This window comes from Cydia splendana, chromosome 3, assembly GCF_910591565.1.
Source record: "Cydia splendana chromosome 3, ilCydSple1.2, whole genome shotgun sequence".
NCBI lineage: Eukaryota > Metazoa > Arthropoda > Insecta > Lepidoptera > Tortricidae > Cydia > Cydia splendana.
Genome location: NC_085962.1, coordinates 100,993 through 119,983, shown reverse-complemented (window position 1 = coordinate 119,983; position 18,991 = coordinate 100,993). Strand labels below are relative to the sequence as shown.

At 53.9% G+C, this 18,991-nt stretch overlaps 1 protein-coding gene across 1 annotated transcript in view; it reads right to left on the bottom strand.

Annotated features, from left to right (window-relative positions):
• Positions 1 to 18,991, bottom strand: part of LOC134806338 (coatomer subunit beta) — a 29,106-nt gene that overhangs the window by 4,509 nt on the left and 5,606 nt on the right. Inside the window, exons 5-17 of the mRNA XM_063779546.1 lie at positions 18,542 to 18,749; positions 16,612 to 16,749; positions 10,921 to 11,119; positions 10,427 to 10,572; positions 9,038 to 9,178; positions 7,885 to 8,043; positions 7,512 to 7,615; positions 7,085 to 7,272; positions 6,428 to 6,594; positions 4,999 to 5,128; positions 4,639 to 4,782; positions 858 to 1,019; positions 400 to 545 (exon numbers count right to left, since the gene is read on the bottom strand). Coding sequence (XP_063635616.1) covers positions 400 to 545; positions 858 to 1,019; positions 4,639 to 4,782; positions 4,999 to 5,128; positions 6,428 to 6,594; positions 7,085 to 7,272; positions 7,512 to 7,615; positions 7,885 to 8,043; positions 9,038 to 9,178; positions 10,427 to 10,572; positions 10,921 to 11,119; positions 16,612 to 16,749; positions 18,542 to 18,749 — 2,032 coding nt within the window. The remainder of the gene's footprint in view (positions 1 to 399; positions 546 to 857; positions 1,020 to 4,638; positions 4,783 to 4,998; positions 5,129 to 6,427; positions 6,595 to 7,084; positions 7,273 to 7,511; positions 7,616 to 7,884; positions 8,044 to 9,037; positions 9,179 to 10,426; positions 10,573 to 10,920; positions 11,120 to 16,611; positions 16,750 to 18,541; positions 18,750 to 18,991) is intronic.

Genomic DNA, 18,991 nt, shown 5'->3' with positions numbered 1-18,991 from the left:
CTACCAAAATCGCTGCAGACTTTTCTTGGTCTAACTTTACACGCTTACGAGTTGCGAGTAGCCAGCAACCGATGGGAATTTGATAATGATGCTTATTTTAAAGACTATAAACTCTGAGTACTAGAAATAAAGTAGAATTTTACTAATTACGTAATGTGACGTGCTGACAGTTCAAAAAATTTTGGGCGATAGAATAAAAGTTTCATTTTAATAAAAGTATAGTTTTGATTGGCTCAATTAAAATTACATGTCAATCATTTTGCGCGGCATTACAATATTAGACGTAGTCAACATGCGCGCAGTACAGCCGCGTCGCTCGCGGCACGACTCCCGCGGGGCCATGTTTGAGCTCTTGTTAGACTCGTATACTTCGTCATTGTATAGTTCGTTAAAGCCTACCTTGTTCTCCCACTCGAACTCGGCCCACATCTGGCGGAAGTCGGCGTCGGAGCAGGAGGCGGGCTGGATGTAGTCCACGATGTCGATGTGGATGTCGTTCAGCACCACCACCCCGCGGTCCATGGACGCGCCCGTCACTTCGTACACTAAGGGAAATATTTATATTACTTACATCAATACAGAATGTGATTTAATTTAGTCAGTTACCAATTTTTTTTTTTAAGACCATCTATTTACAAACATGATATATGCGTGGAGATACCAATGTTGCCGAATATTATTATATTCTCGGTCGAAACCACTTAGAATCTAGCACGATTAATCGGTAAGTATTATCCCTTTAACGGACACAAAGGTGTAAGAAATTACGCAAAATTAAAAACCCTATCACTTTAATATAAAAGTCAAAATGATTATGGGAAATATATTCCCTGTGCCTTATAAACTTGGTTAGGTACCTATATTGCCGAATATGATGCCGTTTTCCGTGGAAGCCACTTTAACATGTGCCTTAATGGTGGCAAAGTCGCGCGGCGCTAGCACGACTGCCGCGGGTCGCTCCACGAGACGCAAGTCACCGAGGGTGGCCAGCTCTACGGTGCAGTTCTGGAGGGTGTCGTCTGGGGAAGAATGTGAAAAGTTGTAATTTTATGAACAGATTTTCTACCGTAGGTAATGGGCCACCAAAAGTATACCTGGAGCCAAGAAAAAAACAAAAAAGGCATTAAAAATTTTGGTTATTATATGCGTGTGCGCTTGTGTGTGTCTACGTACCGGTCTGGTTGACAACGAGCACGTCGAGCACGATGTCGTACTGGTTGACGGCCACTATGCACTCCGCGTACACGGGGTCCGAGAACCCGGTCAGCTGCGTCACCTTCGACAGCTTGTGTGTGTGTGTGTGTGTGTGTGTGTGTGTGTGTGTGTGTGTGTGTGTGTGTGTGTGTGTGTGTGTGTGTGTGTGTGTGTGTGTGTGTGTGTGTGTGTGTGTCTGTGTGTGTGTGTGTGTGTGTACGTACCGGTCTGGTTGACAACGAGCACGTCGAGCACGATGTCGTACTGGTTGACGGCCACTATGCACTCCGCGTACACGGGGTCCGAGAACCCGGTCAGCTGCGTCACCTTCGACAGCTTGTGTGTGTGTGTGTACGTACCGGTCTGGTTGACAACGAGCACGTCGAGCACGATGTCGTACTGGTTGACGGCCACTATGCACTCCGCGTACACGGGGTCCGAGAACCCGGTCAGCTGCGTCACCTTCGACAGCTTGTGTGTGTGTGTGTGTGCGTGTGTACGTACCGGTCTGGTTGACGACGAGCACGTCGAGCACGATGCGATGTCGTACTGTTTGACGGCCACTAATGCACTCCGCGTACACGGGGTCCGAGAACCCGGTCAGCTGCGTCACCTTCGACAGCTTGTGTGTGTGTGTGTGTGTGTGTGTGCGTGTGTACGTACCGGTCTGGTTGACGACGAGCACGTCCAGCACGATGTCGTACTGGTTGACGGCCACTATGCACTCCGCGTACACGGGGTCCGAGAACCCGGTCAGCTGCGTCACCTTCGACAGCTTGTATGTGTGTGTGTGTGTGTGTGTGTGTGTGTGTGTGTGTGAAGGCAAATTTTACAGCACCATTGTCTCATTCCTAAAAAACCGAAAACAAACTACCTGCGTCCTCAATGCTAGATCTGATCTAGAATCTATAGGAGACTGTGCCGTACCACAGGGATCGAGCATGGGAAATAACCTCTTTCTCATGCCCGTAAATGACGTAACTGCGCCATCCCCTGAATTAGAATACGTAATTTATGCTGATGATACTTGCATAATAGTAGTAGCTGAAAATTATAATTGCCTTGAATCTAAAGTTAATATAGCAATGGTCGAAATCAACAAATGGTTTTTGGCAAATGGAATGCTTTTAAATTTAGAAAAAACTAACATTATTCACTTTCAGTTACGTAACATCAAAAAAACCCCCCTAAATATTAAAGTAAATAATATTCTAGTTCCACAAGTGGATCAAACTAAGTATTTCCTATCTACAAGTAACCTGAAAAAGGCCTATTACGGATACTTCCACTCCATCCTTATCCGAGGCGTTGATATGTGGGGTCTGGCCGCAAACCGCGACAAGGTTTTCAAAATACAGAAACGAGCTCTGCGCATAATTTCCAACAAACCGTTTGATCACCCTGCCAAAGAACTATTTAAGACCCATAAAATACTAACACTACCAGCCGTTTATATATTAGAAGCATGTAGATACGTTAGGGCAAACCTTGAAACATACACAAAAACCTGTACCCGCGACGCAAACAGCCGCAGATTGCCCATGCTAGTCGCTCCTACGCAACGACTCGCGAAGGCCCGAAAGTCTCTCAGTATTATCGGGCCTAAAATATATAACAAAATTCCTAATGACATTAAATTTACAGATAGCGACTCAATATTCAATAAAAAACTCAAATGTTTACTTCTAGACCAAGCATGTTATTCTGTTGATGACTTTATGAAATAAATTATTATAAAATTTACTATATTAACAATTATTGCACGATCATTATTATCATATTTAGAGATTTGTAAACTTTGACTGATGTAGTATTTTTTATCTAGAATTGTAATAATTATCTTATTTCAAATGTACCTGTGTGACCTGTAAAATATTTTTACCAATAAAGTAACTGAACTGAACTGTGTGTGTGCGTACCGGTCTGGTTGACAACGAGCACGTCGAGCACGATGTCGTACTGGTTGACGGCCACTATGCACTCCGCGTACACGGGGTCCGAGAACCCGGTCAGCTGCGTCACCTTCGTCGACAGCTTGTGTGTGTGTGTGTGTGTGTGTGTGTGTGTGTGTGTGTGTGTGTGTGTGTACGTACCGGTCTGGTTGACAACGAGCACGTCGAGCACGATGTCGTACTGGTTGACGGCCACTATGCACTCCGCGTACACGGGGTCCGAGAACCCGGTCAGCTGCGTCACCTTCGACAGCTTGTGTGTGTGTGTGTGTGTGTGTGTGTGTGTGTGTGTGTGTGTGTGTGTGTGTGTGTGTGTGTGTGTGTGTGTGTACGTACCGGTCTGGTTGACAACGAGCACGTCGAGCACGATGTCGTACTGGTTGACGGCCACTATGCACTCCGCGTACACGGGGTCCGAGAACCCGGTCAGCTGCGTCACCTTCGACAGCTTGTGTGTGTGTGTGTGTGTGTGTGTGTGTGTGTGTGTACGTACCGGTCTGGTTGACAACGAGCACGTCGAGCACGATGTCGTACTGGTTGACGGCCACTATGCACTCTGCGTACACGGGGTCCGAAAACCCGGTCAGCTGCGTCACCTTCGACAGCTTGTGTGTGTGTGTGTGTGTGTGTGTGTGTACGTACCGGTCTGGTTGACAACGAGCACATCGAGTACGATGTCGTACTGGTTGACGGCCACTATGCACTCCGCGTACACGGGGTCCGAGAACCCGGTCAGCTGCGTCACCTTCGACAGCTTGTGTGTGTGTGTGTGTACGTACCGGTCTGGTTGACAACGAGCACGTCGAGCACGATGTCGTACTGGTTGACGGCCACTATGCACTCCGCGTACACGGGGTCCGAGAACCCGGTCAGCTGCGTCACCTTCGACAGCTTGTGTGTGTGTGTGTGTACGTACCGGTCTGGTTGACAACGAGCACGTCGAGCACGATGTCGTACTGGTTGACGGCCACTATGCACTCCGCGTACACGGGGTCCGAGAACCCGGTCAGCTGCGTCACCTTCGACAGCTTGTGTGTGTGTGTGTGTGTGTGTGTGTGTGTACGTACCGGTCTGGTTGACAACGAGCACGTCGAGCACGATGTCGTACTGGTTGACGGCCACTATGCACTCTGCGTACACGGGGTCCGAAAACCCGGTCAGCTGCGTCACCTTCGACAGCTTGTGTGTGTGTGTGTGTGTGTGTGTGTGTGTACGTACCGGTCTGGTTGACAACGAGCACATCGAGTACGATGTCGTACTGGTTGACGGCCACTATGCACTCCGCGTACACGGGGTCCGAGAACCCGGTCAGCTGCGTCACCTTCGACAGCTTGTGTGTGTGTGTGTGTACGTACCGGTCTGGTTGACAACGAGCACGTCGAGCACGATGTCGTACTGGTTGACGGCCACTATGCACTCCGCGTACACGGGGTCCGAGAACCCGGTCAGCTGCGTCACCTTCGACAGCTTGTGTGTGTGTGTGTGTACGTACCGGTCTGGTTGACAACGAGCACGTCGAGCACGATGTCGTACTGGTTGACGGCCACTATGCACTCCGCGTACACGGGGTCCGAGAACCCGGTCAGCTGCGTCACCTTCGACAGCTTGCCCTTCTCCTCGTGCGCTGGAGTGCGACCTTCAACAAATATCTTATACATTACTAAAACGGAAACGCAAGAAAAAATAAGCTAGAAAATAGCGTCCGACCGAAGTATCGGTCTGCGGTATCGACATAAAAATTATATTTCGGCCACGAAACTGCCGCACCTTTCGGCCGCGCCGAGACCGTATTTTTGGTGGGAGAGTCACTAGGCCCGGCCAATATTAATGGGGCCACGTAGGACGTGCGTACCTTCGACAGCCTTGGACAGCGACAGCTCGAACATGTCGTGGTGCGCGGACGCGGCGCCGGCGCCGGCCAGCGCCGCGAACGTGATGCCCGCCTCCACCGGCACCGTCTCCGCCTCCCCTGTCTCCTCCTCCTGCACATCAATTATATCACTTTCATCTGTTGCGTCGTAAAATTCATATACATTTTCGAATGAGGGAATGCGATGTTTTCAGGTCAATATTTCGAGTATTCTTTGAGTAGTTTTAATATTCGGCCTGGCCGCGGCCGCTCGCGGACCCCGACGGTGGCCATAATGAATTACCTCCTTGTTGTCTCTGGCGCTCGCTCGCTCCTGCAGCAGCGCGGTGAGCGCGCTCCTGGCGCGGCGGGCGAGCGCGTCCTGCACGACGGCGGGTCTGGCCGCGGCCGCTCGCGGACCCCGACGGTGGCCATAATGAATTACCTCCTTGTTGTCTCTGGCGCTCGCTCGCTCCTGCAGCAGCGCGGTGAGCGCGCTCCTGGCGCGGCGGGCGAGCGCGTCCTGCACGACGGCGGGTCTGGCCGCGGCCGCTCGCGGACCCCGACGGTGGCCATAATGAATTACCTCCTTGTTGTCTCTGGCGCTCGCTCGCTCCTGCAGCAGCGCGGTGAGCGCGCTCCTGGCGCGGCGGGCGAGCGCGTCCTGCACGACGGCGGGTCTGGCCGCGGCCGCTCGCGGACCCCGACGGTGGCCATAATGAATTACCTCCTTGTTGTCTCTGGCGCTCGCTCGCTCCTGCAGCAGCGCGGTGAGCGCGCTCCTGGCGCGGCGGGCGAGCGCGTCCTGCACGACGGCGGGTCTGGCCGCGGCCGCTCGCGGACCCCGACGGTGGCCATAATGAATTACCTCCTTGTTGTCTCTGGCGCTCGCTCGCTCCTGCAGCAGCGCGGTGAGCGCGCTCCTGGCGCGGCGGGCGAGCGCGTCCTGCACGACGGCGGGTCTGGCCGCGGCCGCTCGCGGACCCCGACGGTGGCCATAATGAATTACCTCCTTGTTGTCTCTGGCGCTCGCTCGCTCCTGCAGCAGCGCGGTGAGCGCGCTCCTGGCGCGGCGGGCGAGCGCGTCCTGCACGACGGCGGGTCTGGCCGCGGCCGCTCGCGGACCCCGACGGTGGCCATAATGAATTACCTCCTTGTTGTCTCTGGCGCTCGCTCGCTCCTGCAGCAGCGCGGTGAGCGCGCTCCTGGCGCGGCGGGCGAGCGCGTCCTGCACGACGGCGGGTCTGGCCGCGGCCGCTCGCGGACCCCGACGGTGGCCATAATGAATTACCTCCTTGTTGTCTCTGGCGCTCGCTCGCTCCTGCAGCAGCGCGGTGAGCGCGCTCCTGGCGCGGCGGGCGAGCGCGTCCTGCACGACGGCGGGTCTGGCCGCGGCCGCTCGCGGACCCCGACGGTGGCCATAATGAATTACCTCCTTGTTGTCTCTGGCGCTCGCTCGCTCCTGCAGCAGCGCGGTGAGCGCGCTCCTGGCGCGGCGGGCGAGCGCGTCCTGCACGACGGCGGGTCTGGCCGCGGCCGCTCGCAGGCACAGCGCCGCGTGCTCCAGGTCGTCGGCCGTGAGCCCGGTGCTGGACGACGCTGGGGATATTACTCATGTTTATGCACTGTTGAGAGGTTTACGATTGGGTACGACAAAAACGGGACAAATCATTATTTTACATATTATAATACATTTGTATTGATAACGTTTCCGAGACAAACTAGGCGCTTAAATAATCCTTGCGGTTAAGACTAAAAAGAGAAGTCTTGAAAAATATCATACTACAGTGCGTGAAGACGCACTGTAGTATGACATTTTTCAAACGAGGAACATATTGTACCATTTCCTTCTCTAAAGCGCTTCCCAGAAAAGAACGCGTTAGACGGCTCGGCTTAAAAACTAGCCGTAATATTTCTATCGGTAGATCCGTCTTTAAATACGAACCATTCTTCCCGCGCTAGGTCGAGAGGGCTGAAGTGAGATACGAGGCTCCAGTAGGAGGGATCGTGCGACTTCAGAGCGATCTTAGCTTTCCCCAGAGTGTAACGCCTCAGCCGGCTCGCCGATAGAACTAGTCATAATACGTACCGTTCTTCTTGTGGTGGGCCAATAGGGCTGCAGTGAGATGCAGGGCCCTGGTGGCGCCGCGCTTGTCGAGCTTGAGCGCGAGCTTGGCGAGCGCGGAGCAGGCGCACGCGGCCGTGAAGCTCTCCGCGCCCCGCAGCGCGTGCGCCAGCCCGGCGCCCGCGCCCGCGCTACAGGACGAGGCGTCCGCGCTGCAACGATTATAGCACGAGGCTTCGAGGCGAGCCGAGGCGTGGTTATTACACCGAACGGCCCGCCACGGTTAAAATGTTCGCAAAATGTTATAGTATGGAAATTTTCAGAGGTCGGTGCCTATTGACGTTGAGTCCGTCAATTTATTGAAGACACAATTTTCCTTGGCATTTTTTTTTCACTTTCTTCTTTTGTAAACCCAAATATTTCAACAAAATATATAATCATTAGAACTCACGCGGGTAGATTGAAGGCGGACTGCGAAGCGTAGGTCCCGTCGCTGGTGACGAGTTGTCGCGGCGCCGACGTGTCCACTTTGGGCGCCGCTTTCTCGCTCTCCTCCTGATAATTTGGTATATATTATGTATTTTTATCTCTCTCTCTCTCGCAAATATTGACGTGTGCAGCCTATATACACAAAATGAAATACAACGAAAGGCTGTTTATAGTAGCTCGCGCATTGGCTCTTGAAAAAACTCGTTTCGTTACCTATTAAAGGAAAAGACTTCCACAGATTGCATAAAATGTGACATCAAAGGTGGGTCAAAGAAAACACTGGTGGGAGTGTTGAGTCGAGGGTGAGTGGACTTTATTGTGTGGGGTAGGTATACCTTATCTTCTTCAGTGGTGGTGGGCAGCGGTATGGCGGCGGCCAGCACGTCCAGCGTGGCCTCGGCGCGCTCCGGCGTGTCGGCGAACTCGGCCAGCAGCCACAGCGCCGAGCGTGCGATCTTGCCCACTTTGATCTGGGGTACCGCTTCCAGCAGTTTCTAAAATAAAAACAGCTCTTGATGAAATAAATATACATGTTCAAAATAATGTTGATTTTCGATTTCATTATTTTTATTTTTAATAAAAATGAGAACGATTTATTCGGTGTGAACACAATTTAAATACGAATCAAAATTCTTGCCTGCCGGCATATAAGAAATTTACATCTCTATGTATTTTTTTTAAAGAAATCGGAAAACGATTCCTACCAACTCTATTTTAGTTTTTTTGACGCGATACAATCCACTGTAATCGTCAATGATCGGCACGACCCGTGCCACATGGTGTCAATGACCTCAATCATATATATGTTAATATGGATATTCCCCGGGATTCCAGCATTCGAATCGGTGAAGGAAAATAATATATTCTCATTTCAGTAAGTATGTAACGGGGATAAGATTAATTACAGTAAATTAGAGAAGGATGACATCAACTCTGTTGATATTACTATTAGCTGTCTTTTTCGCACCAGTTTAAACTATGCGTTTGGTCATAAACGCAAACAATAGAAAACACGATAGTGACCTTCGACATGCCAGGTAGTAATAGCCAGGTAGGGAAAAGGGTTTTTATGCACTTCTAATGATTATATTTTAACACTTACATATTTTATATGAGTGCACGTAATATTTTACGCAGTATAAAACCAAAGTTTATCAATATTTTCTTTAATGAAAAATGATACATTTTATGAGTTTATTAAATATTCTGACTTTTATTTACAAATACATAACTCTTAATTTTTGCGAATCATGTCATGTCCATATTATTATTTCCTCTTTGAATCCCGCGGTGTGTCACGGGTCGTGCCGATCACTGGTAATCGTACTCTATCGAGTGTTGTTTAATTAAACGAATTTATGAACATGGCATTTCATCGTTTTCGATGTTCGTTTGAACGTACGTCTCTAGCGAACGAAGGGTTAGTGAAAAGTGTAGAATATACATATTTAGTTGTAAGTACACGTCGGGGTGGCTAAGAATAGTTACCTGGTAGAGCTGGGGCCGCAGGTCGGGGAAGGCCGCCAGCGCCTCGCGCACGAACGCCAGCACGTCGGCCGCCGCCGCCTCGCCGCCCTCGCCCACCATCTCCAGCAGCGCCGGCGCCACGCTGCCCGCCACCTCCGGGAACTGACACCACATACACATTATACGACCCTTCTCTCCTCAATATTATACTAGTGTAAGTCGTTGTATAATGAATTTGAGCTCGGAAGGGTCGATTACCTAATCTAACCTAACATACATAAACTAGAACATTTTTAAGAATATAATCAAAATAGTCACATTTTGCTGCTTCGATTTTAAAGACGAGATAAGTTAAATTCAATTGCACCTTAAATCAGACTGTTTAAGAGCCAACAGGAGTGGTCATTTCTCCATACAAACGTACTCGACTGTTTCCTCCGTGGGTTTTGAAGCTAGAGCAATGATTTTTAGGGTTCCGTACCCAAAGGGTAAAACAGGACCCTATTACTAAGACTCCGCTGTCCGTCCGTCCGTCTGTCACCAGGCTGTATCTCACGAACCGTGATAACTAGACAGTTGAAATTTTCACAGATGATGTATTTCTGTTGCCGCTATAACAACAAATACTAAAAAAAAGATTTAAGTGGGGCTCCCATACAACAAACGTGATTTTTGACCGAAGTTAAGCAACGTCGGGCGCGGTCAGTACTTGGATGGGTGACCGTTTTTTTTTGCCGTTTTTTGCAGTATGGTACGGAACCCTTCGTGCGCGAGTCAGACTCGCACTTGCCCGTTTTTTTTTCAACACAGATTAATATTGTCAACATCTGTGTCGGACCGTTTAGCTTTTTTTGATAATTATATTTGTTTTTTAAGGCACTAGAAAGCCCTTCAAAAATGACCAAAATGGCCTAATTGACTATGCCGCAATAAGAGGCGTGGTATTCAAAACTGATATCAATTAGCCAAAAAAGCAAAACGGTCCGACACAGATAATTTCATAATCATTTAGATTTCCAAATTTGGTTACGATTGGTTAAGTTTTGGAGGAGGAAACAGTCGAGCACGAAGCTTCGATTTTTGAGATTTTTACGCAGGATTTTTCGCCTTGTCCTTATCGCACTAGTTTTAGGAGCCGCTTCCGTTAGCGAGACGGGTATATTTACCTAAAATATTTAAATCTCAGCTCCTGTTTCGTCTTAAATTGAAATTCTATCCTAAGTGTAACCAATCAATCATTTTCGTAGCTTTGAATTTGGAATCTTCTTTTATTACATTACAGTTCACAATTCCATTTGAATTTATAGTTACAAAACGACGTTGGGACTTATGGGGCTATACTTATCGACATTAAATAGTATATAGTATACATAGTGTAAGCATGTTTCGTATAAATAAGATATAACTGACCTTGAGAGCGGCCTTATGCATGGCGCGCACCAGCAGCTGCCTGTATTTGGCCGCATCGTCGTGATCGGCGCTGCCTGCTCGCGCGGCTTCCTTGCGCAGCACTTGTACTAGCTCCTCGGCGTGGCGGGAGCTCACCAGGTCCAATGCTGATGATACCAAATATGGTTACAACCTGGTGCGCGTTGGACACTACCACCATGTTAACAGGCTAGTTAAATAAACATCCGGGGCCGCCCGACCCGATCCCACTGTGGTATTTTTATTCAATCCTATATTACCCATATGAATGAATCTATGGACGTATGATTCATTAAAATCTGCTCAGCAGGTTTGATGATACAGACGATAAATGGTTCCTTTAGGTTTAGTTAAGTACTCGTTTGTAATTACAATAGTTTCACAAAGTTGTCGTTTTTATGGTTTTTGGGGACATCCTAGAAGACAGCGTAGAGGCGTGCTTCCTAAAATATGCGATGATCTGAAAGAGCACTCACCCAAAGTCAGCGTGTGTTTCCTGACGTCCAGGTCCGAGGAGGCGAGCACCCTGAGCACGTCCATGGCCAGGTCGGGCAGCGCCCTGGCGGCCGCCTCCCCGCCCTCCTTGCGCAGCGCGGAGAGCCGCCCCAGCACGATCAGCTTCACGTTGTTGTCGCTCTCCTTCACGATCAGGTCGATGTAGCACGCCGCCGCCGCCTGGGGATACAGGAGTTCGTGTAACTGTTACCTACATAGTCTACATACATTTATTATTGAAAATTATATTTATTTATTTAATTATTTATTTATTTATTTATTTATTTATTTATTTATTTATTTATTTATGGAGATTTTGAGTATTTATTGAAAAAAGTCGATTAGCGTAGTTTTCTGTCAGTGAAAGTCAATCGCACCGAACCGTCCGGCACCGTACTCACCGTTGTAAGAAGAAAAGGTTGATAACAATTTTAGGTTAACAATTACACGGTGTGGAACAGGTAGGTATAGGTGTAGGTATAGTGTACTCACAGTGACGGCGGCAGGAGCGGCGGACAGGGTGACGAGCGTGCCCGCGGCCTCGTAGCGCACGGCGGCGCTCGCCGCGTTCAGCAGCCCGTACACGGTGCGGAACAGGTAGGTATAGGTGTAGGTATAGTGTACTCACAGTGACGGCGGCAGGAGCGGCGGACAGGGTGACGAGCGTGCCCGCGGCCTCGTAGCGCACGGCGGCGCTCGCCGCGTTCAGCAGCCCGTACACGGTGCGGAACAGGTAGGTATAGGTGTAGGTATAGTGTACTCACAGTGACGGCGGCAGGAGCGGCGGACAGGGTGACGAGCGTGCCCGCGGCCTCGTAGCGCACGGCGGCGCTCGCCGCGTTCAGCAGCCCGTACACGGTGCGGAACAGGTAGGTGTAGGTGTAGGTATAGTGTACTCACAGTGACGGCGGCAGGAGCGGCGGACAGGGTGACGAGCGTGCCCGCGGCCTCGTAGCGCACGGCGGCGCTCGCCACGTTCAGCAGCCCGTACACGGTGCGGAACAGGTAGGTGTAGGTGTAGGTATAGTGTACTCACAGTGACGGCGGCAGGAGCGGCGGACAGGGTGACGAGCGTGCCCGCGGCCTCGTAGCGCACGGCGGCGCTCGCCGCGTTCAGCAGCCCGTACACGGTGCGGAACAGGTAGGTATAGGTGTAGGTGTAGTGTACTCACAGTGACGGCGGCAGGAGCGGCGGACAGGGTGACGAGCGTGCCCGCGGCCTCGTAGCGCACGGCGGCGCTCGCCGCGTTCAGCAGCCCGTACACGGTGCGGAACAGGTAGGTATAGGTGTAGGTGTAGTGTACTCACAGTGACGGCGGCAGGAGCGGCGGACAGGGTGACGAGCGTGCCCGCGGCCTCGTAGCGCACGGCGGCGCTCGCCGCGTTCAGCAGCCCGTACACGGTGCGGAACAGGTAGGTATAGGTGTAGGTATAGTGTACTCACAGTGACGGCGGCAGGAGCGGCGGACAGGGTGACGAGCGTGCCCGCGGCCTCGTAGCGCACGGCGGCGCTCGCCGCGTTCAGCAGCCCGTACACGGTGCGGAACAGGTAGGTATAGGTGTAGGTATAGTGTACTCACAGTGACGGCGGCAGGAGCGGCGGACAGGGTGACGAGCGTGCCCGCGGCCTCGTAGCGCACGGCGGCGCTCGCCGCGTTCAGCAGCCCGTACACGGTGCGGAACAGGTAGGTATAGGTGTAGGTATAGTGTACTCACAGTGACGGCGGCAGGAGCGGCGGACAGGGTGACGAGCGTGCCCGCGGCCTCGTAGCGCACGGCGGCGCTCGCCGCGTTCAGCAGCCCGTACACGGTGCGGAACAGGTAGGTATAGGTGTAGGTATAGTGTACTCACAGTGACGGCGGCAGGAGCGGCGGACAGGGTGACGAGCGTGCCCGCGGCCTCGTAGCGCACGGCGGCGCTCGCCGCGTTCAGCAGCCCGTACACGGTGCGGAACAGGTAGGTATAGGTGTAGGTATAGTGTACTCACAGTGACGGCGGCAGGAGCGGCGGACAGGGTGACGAGCGTGCCCGCGGCCTCGTAGCGCACGGCGGCGCTCGCCGCGTTCAGCAGCCCGTACACGGTGCGGAACAGGTAGGTATAGGTGTAGGTATAGTGTACTCACAGTGACGGCGGCAGGAGCGGCGGACAGGGTGACGAGCGTGCCCGCGGCCTCGTAGCGCACGGCGGCGCTCGCCGCGTTCAGCAGCCCGTACACGGTGCGGAACAGGTAGGTATAGGTGTAGGTATAGTGTACTCACAGTGACGGCGGCAGGAGCGGCGGCAGGAGCGGCGGACAGGGTGACGAGCGTGCCCGCGGCCTCGTAGCGCACGGCGGCGCTCGCCGCGTTCAGCAGCCCGTACACGGTGCGGAACAGGTAGGTATAGGTGTAGGTATAGTGTACTCACAGTGACGGCGGCAGGAGCGGCGGACAGGGTGACGAGCGTGCCCGCGGCCTCGTAGCGCACGGCGGCGCTCGCCGCGTTCAGCAGCCCGTACACGGTGCGGAACAGGTAGGTATAGGTGTAGGTATAGTGTACTCACAGTGACGGCGGCAGGAGCGGCGGACAGGGTGACGAGCGTGCCCGCGGCCTCGTAGCGCACGGCGGCGCTCGCCGCGTTCAGCAGCCCGTACACGGTGCGGAACAGGTAGGTATAGGTGTAGGTATAGTGTACTCACAGTGACGGCGGCAGGAGCGGCGGACAGGGTGACGAGCGTGCCCGCGGCCTCGTAGCGCACGGCGGCGCTCGCCGCGTTCAGCAGCCCGTACACGGTGCGGAACAGGCAGGTATAGGTGTAGGTATAGTGTACTCACAGTGACGGCGGCAGGAGCGGCGGACAGGGTGACGAGCGTGCCCGCGGCCTCGTAGCGCACGGCGGCGCTCGCCGCGTTCAGCAGCCCGTACACGGTGCGGAACAGGTAGGTATAGGTGTAGGTATAGTGTACTCACAGTGACGGCGGCAGGAGCGGCGGACAGGGTGACGAGCGTGCCCGCGGCCTCGTAGCGCACGGCGGCGCTCGCCGCGTTCAGCAGCCCGTACACGGTGCGGAACAGGTAGGTATAGGTGTAGGTATAGTGTACTCACAGTGACGGCGGCAGGAGCGGCGGACAGGGTGACGAGCGTGCCCGCGGCCTCGTAGCGCACGGCGGCGCTCGCCGCGTTCAGCAGCCCGTACACGGTGCGGAACAGGTAGGTATAGGTGTAGGTATAGTGTACTCACAGTGACGGCGGCAGGAGCGGCGGACAGGGTGACGAGCGTGCCCGCGGCCTCGTAGCGCACGGCGGCGCTCGCCGCGTTCAGCAGCCCGTACACGGTGCGGAACAGGTAGGTATAGGTGTAGGTATAGTGTACTCACAGTGACGGCGGCAGGAGCGGCGGACAGGGTGACGAGCGTGCCCGCGGCCTCGTAGCGCACGGCGGCGCTCGCCGCGTTCAGCAGCCCGTACACGGTGCGGAACAGGTAGGTATAGGTGTAGGTATAGTGTACTCACAGTGACGGCGGCAGGAGCGGCGGACAGGGTGACGAGCGTGCCCGCGGCCTCGTAGCGCACGGCGGCGCTCGCCGCGTTCAGCAGCCCGTACACGGTGCGGAACAGGTAGGTATAGGTGTAGGTATAGTGTACTCACAGTGACGGCGGCAGGAGCGGCGGACAGGGTGACGAGCGTGCCCGCGGCCTCGTAGCGCACGGCGGCGCTCGCCGCGTTCAGCAGCCCGTACACGGTGCGGAACAGGCAGGTATAGGTGTAGGTATAGTGTACTCACAGTGACGGCGGCAGGAGCGGCGGACAGGGTGACGAGCGTGCCCGCGGCCTCGTAGCGCACGGCGGCGCTCGCCGCGTTCAGCAGCCCGTACACGGTGCGGAACAGGTAGGTATAGGTGTAGGTATAGTGTACTCACAGTGACGGCGGCAGGAGCGGCGGACAGGGTGACGAGCGTGCCCGCGGCCTCGTAGCGCACGGCGGCGCTCGCCGCGTTCAGCAGCCCGTACACGGTGCGGAACAGGTAGGTATAGGTGTAGGTATAGTGTACTCACAGTGACGGCGGCAGGAGCGGCGGACAGGGTGACGAGCGTGCCCGCGGCCTCGTAGCGCACGGCGGCGCTCGCCGCGTTCAGCAGCCCGTACACGGTGCGGAACAGGTAGGTATAGGTGTAGGTATAGTGTACTCACAGTGACGGCGGCAGGAGCGGCGGACAGGGTGACGAGCGTGCCCGCGGCCTCGTAGCGCACGGCGGCGCTCGCCGCGTTCAGCAGCCCGTACACGGTGCGGAACAGGTAGGTATAGGTGTAGGTATAGTGTACTCACAGTGACGGCGGCAGGAGCGGCGGACAGGGTGACGAGCGTGCCCGCGGCCTCGTAGCGCACGGCGGCGCTCGCCGCGTTCAGCAGCCCGTACACGGTGCGGAACAGGTAGGTATAGGTGTAGGTATAGTGTACTCACAGTGACGGCGGCAGGAGCGGCGGACAGGGTGACGAGCGTGCCCGCGGCCTCGTAGCGCACGGCGGCGCTCGCCGCGTTCAGCAGCCCGTACACGGTGCGGAACAGGTAGGTGTAGGTGTAGGTATAGTGTACTCACAGTGACGGCGGCAGGAGCGGCGGACAGGGTGACGAGCGTGCCCGCGGCCTCGTAGCGCACGGCGGCGCTCGCCGCGTTCAGCAGCCCGTACACGGTGCGGAACAGGTAGGTGTAGGTGTAGGTATAGTGTACTCACAGTGACGGCGGCAGGAGCGGCGGACAGGGTGACGAGCGTGCCCGCGGCCTCGTAGCGCACGGCGGCGCTCGCCGCGTTCAGCAGCCCGTACACGGTGCGGAACAGGTAGGTGTAGGTGTAGGTATAGTGTACTCACAGTGACGGCGGCAGGAGCGGCGGACAGGGTGACGAGCGTGCCCGCGGCCTCGTAGCGCACGGCGGCGCTCGCCGCGTTCAGCAGCCCGTACACGGTGCGGAACAGGTAGGTGTAGGTGTAGGTATAGTGTACTCACAGTGACGGCGGCAGGAGCGGCGGACAGGGTGACGAGCGTGCCCGCGGCCTCGTAGCGCACGGCGGCGCTCGCCGCGTTCAGCAGCCCGTACACGGTGCGGAACAGGTAGGTGTAGGTGTAGGTATAGTGTACTCACAGTGACGGCGGCAGGAGCGGCGGACAGGGTGACGAGCGTGCCCGCGGCCTCGTAGCGCACGGCGGCGCTCGCCGCGTTCAGCAGCCCGTACACGGTGCGGAACAGGTAGGTGTAGGTGTAGGTATAGTGTACTCACAGTGACGGCGGCAGGAGCGGCGGACAGGGTGACGAGCGTGCCCGCGGCCTCGTAGCGCACGGCGGCGCTCGCCGCGTTCAGCAGCCCGTACACGGTGCGGAACAGGTAGGTGTAGGTGTAGGTATAGTGTACTCACAGTGACGGCGGCAGGAGCGGCGGACAGGGTGACGAGCGTGCCCGCGGCCTCGTAGCGCACGGCGGCGCTCGCCGCGTTCAGCAGCCCGTACACGGTGCGGAACAGGTAGGTGTAGGTGTAGGTATAGTGTACTCACAGTGACGGCGGCAGGAGCGGCGGACAGGGTGACGAGCGTGCCCGCGGCCTCGTAGCGCACGGCGGCGCTCGCCGCGTTCAGCAGCCCGTACACGGTGCGGAACAGGTAGGTGTAGGTGTAGGTATAGTGTACTCACAGTGACGGCGGCAGGAGCGGCGGACAGGGTGACGAGCGTGCCCGCGGCCTCGTAGCGCACGGCGGCGCTCGCCGCGTTCAGCAGCCCGTACACGGTGCGGATGAAGCGCGCGCGCTCCGAGGGGTTCGCGTGGCACACCTGCGCAGACACAACCGCTCGTGAACAACCGAGGGGAGACGGTTTCATTTCGTTGATCGGATTTTAAATTAAAAATGTACACCGAACGCTTTTCATAAAAAAAACTGGTCAAGTGCGAGTCGGACACGCGTTTCAAGGGTTCCGTACATCACACAATTTTCAAAAAAAAATTTTTTGTACGTAAAACGTGATGTGGGTGAAACGTCTTGAAAAACCCGAATGGGTCAATCAAAAACCGGATGTAACATGAAGTTTTCTGGCGTGGTGGCAACTATGCAAAGTAGCATGGATAGGAAGATTAAATGCCGAACAATAGTACAGTGTCCAAATGCGAAGACTGAAGACCGAACTCCGCGTAGAGCTGAAAACTCGGAGCGTCCGACGGGTCGCGCTTCCTACAACTTCCGCAAGTATTTTAAAAGCGAAGGCCGATAAGAGATAATCCTACAGGGTGGCCGCCAAAACATAAGTGCATTCCCGGAGGTTTTGGGATTATACTGAGCAACTTTTACCACTTGGGACCAAACCCGAAATTGCGAAAAAAAATGTTTCCTCCCATAGAAAACGAACCAGCCAAAATTTATGAAACAGCCAAATTTTTAGGGTTCCGTACCCAAAGGGTAAAACGGGACCCTATTATTAGGGTTCCGTACCCAAAGGGTAAAACGGACTCGCACTTGCCCGATTTTTCTTAGCGAATTTGGGCTTGCACGTTGGCAACCGGAATACACTTAGTTTATTTTTTGGCCACCCTGTATAGTGCTTTATAAAACACGTAACAGTAGTAACCTATAGCTGGTCAAGCAAATCTTGTCAGTAAAAAAAGGCGCGAAATTCAAATTTTCTATGGGACGATATCCCTTCGCGCCTACATTTTTCAAATTTGCCGCCTTTTTCTACTGACAAGATCTGCTTGACCAAGTATAATCATCAGTACGACAAGTACCATTGCGGCTGTGTGCCAGATACAGCCTAGTCGCATTTTTTGTCTTCAGTCCGACTCACGCTTGAAGCTAAAGGTACGTACGCTTCTTCGGGACGCTTCGGGCCTTCGGCCTTATGCGGCTATCGGCCTAGGGCCTTCGTAATAACTGTCTACATCACGTTTCACATAAACCATTGCGGCTGTGTCCCTAAAAAAACCTAACCGCATTTTTGTTCATAAATCCGACTCACGCTTGACTCTAGATTTCTAATAGGTTTTTCTGTCATCTTTAGGTAAAGGACTACTTTATGTATTTTTTTCAGAATTTTAGACCCAGTAGTTTCGGAGATAGAGGGGGGGAATGGTCATTTTTTATCTATTTTCTTGAACAACTTCTAAATTGTTCATCGTAAATTTATAAAAAAAAATATTTAAGATTCTCACAATGAGCTCTTTCGTTTGATATGTAACACGATATAGTTTGCAAAACTTTGTTTTTTAATTTTATCGTTTACCACCCAAAAGTATGTTTAAAATTCATCTGTCGACGTTACATATCCGTCTTCGGGTCATAGACTTACATATGTGTACCAAATTTCAACTCAATCGGTCCAGTAGTTTTGGAGCAAATCGGCCGGGACAGACGGGCAGACGGACGCACGAGTGATCCTATAAGGGTTCCGTTTTTTTCCTTTTGAGGTACGGAACCCTAAAAACAATAGAAATAATAGCAATAGTAAAATCGGAAGTTTGGTTCCGTCGGGGAGTATTCCCTCGGGCGGCCGCTAGCCGGCGCGCCGCGCCCGCGCATATTTGTTGACGGGTCGAGCCGGGGTCGAACCCCGAGCCCGGGGCCGTGTCGGCTACCTTGTAGATGAGCTCCACGATCACCAGCTGCAGGATGTCGCCGAACCCGTGCACCGAGTCCAGCCGGGCGGCCAGGTACGCCAGCGCCCGCTCCTGCTCGGCGTGCAGCAGCATGAGGAAGGCGTTCCTCTTGCACGACATGTCCTGCTCGCCCTCCAGGAAGTTGGCGATCAGCTCGGGCGCGTCGGGGATCAGGAAGTCGAAGTTTCTGCGAGAAGGATGGAGCTATTCAGACGTGCTCGCTCTTTAGAGTTGGTCGAGAGCGCCCGGACTGTGAGACGACTTGTCATTGAATTTATCGTCGTGTACCCTATTCGTTGCGGCGTAAACGCTTGGCTCGGCAATAATGTAACTTGTTAACGACGGCAATGTAATGTGATATGTTGAATATTGTTTAAGTGAGTTGAAACAACAGTTTATATAGATAAAAGTCCGGAATATTACGTTGAA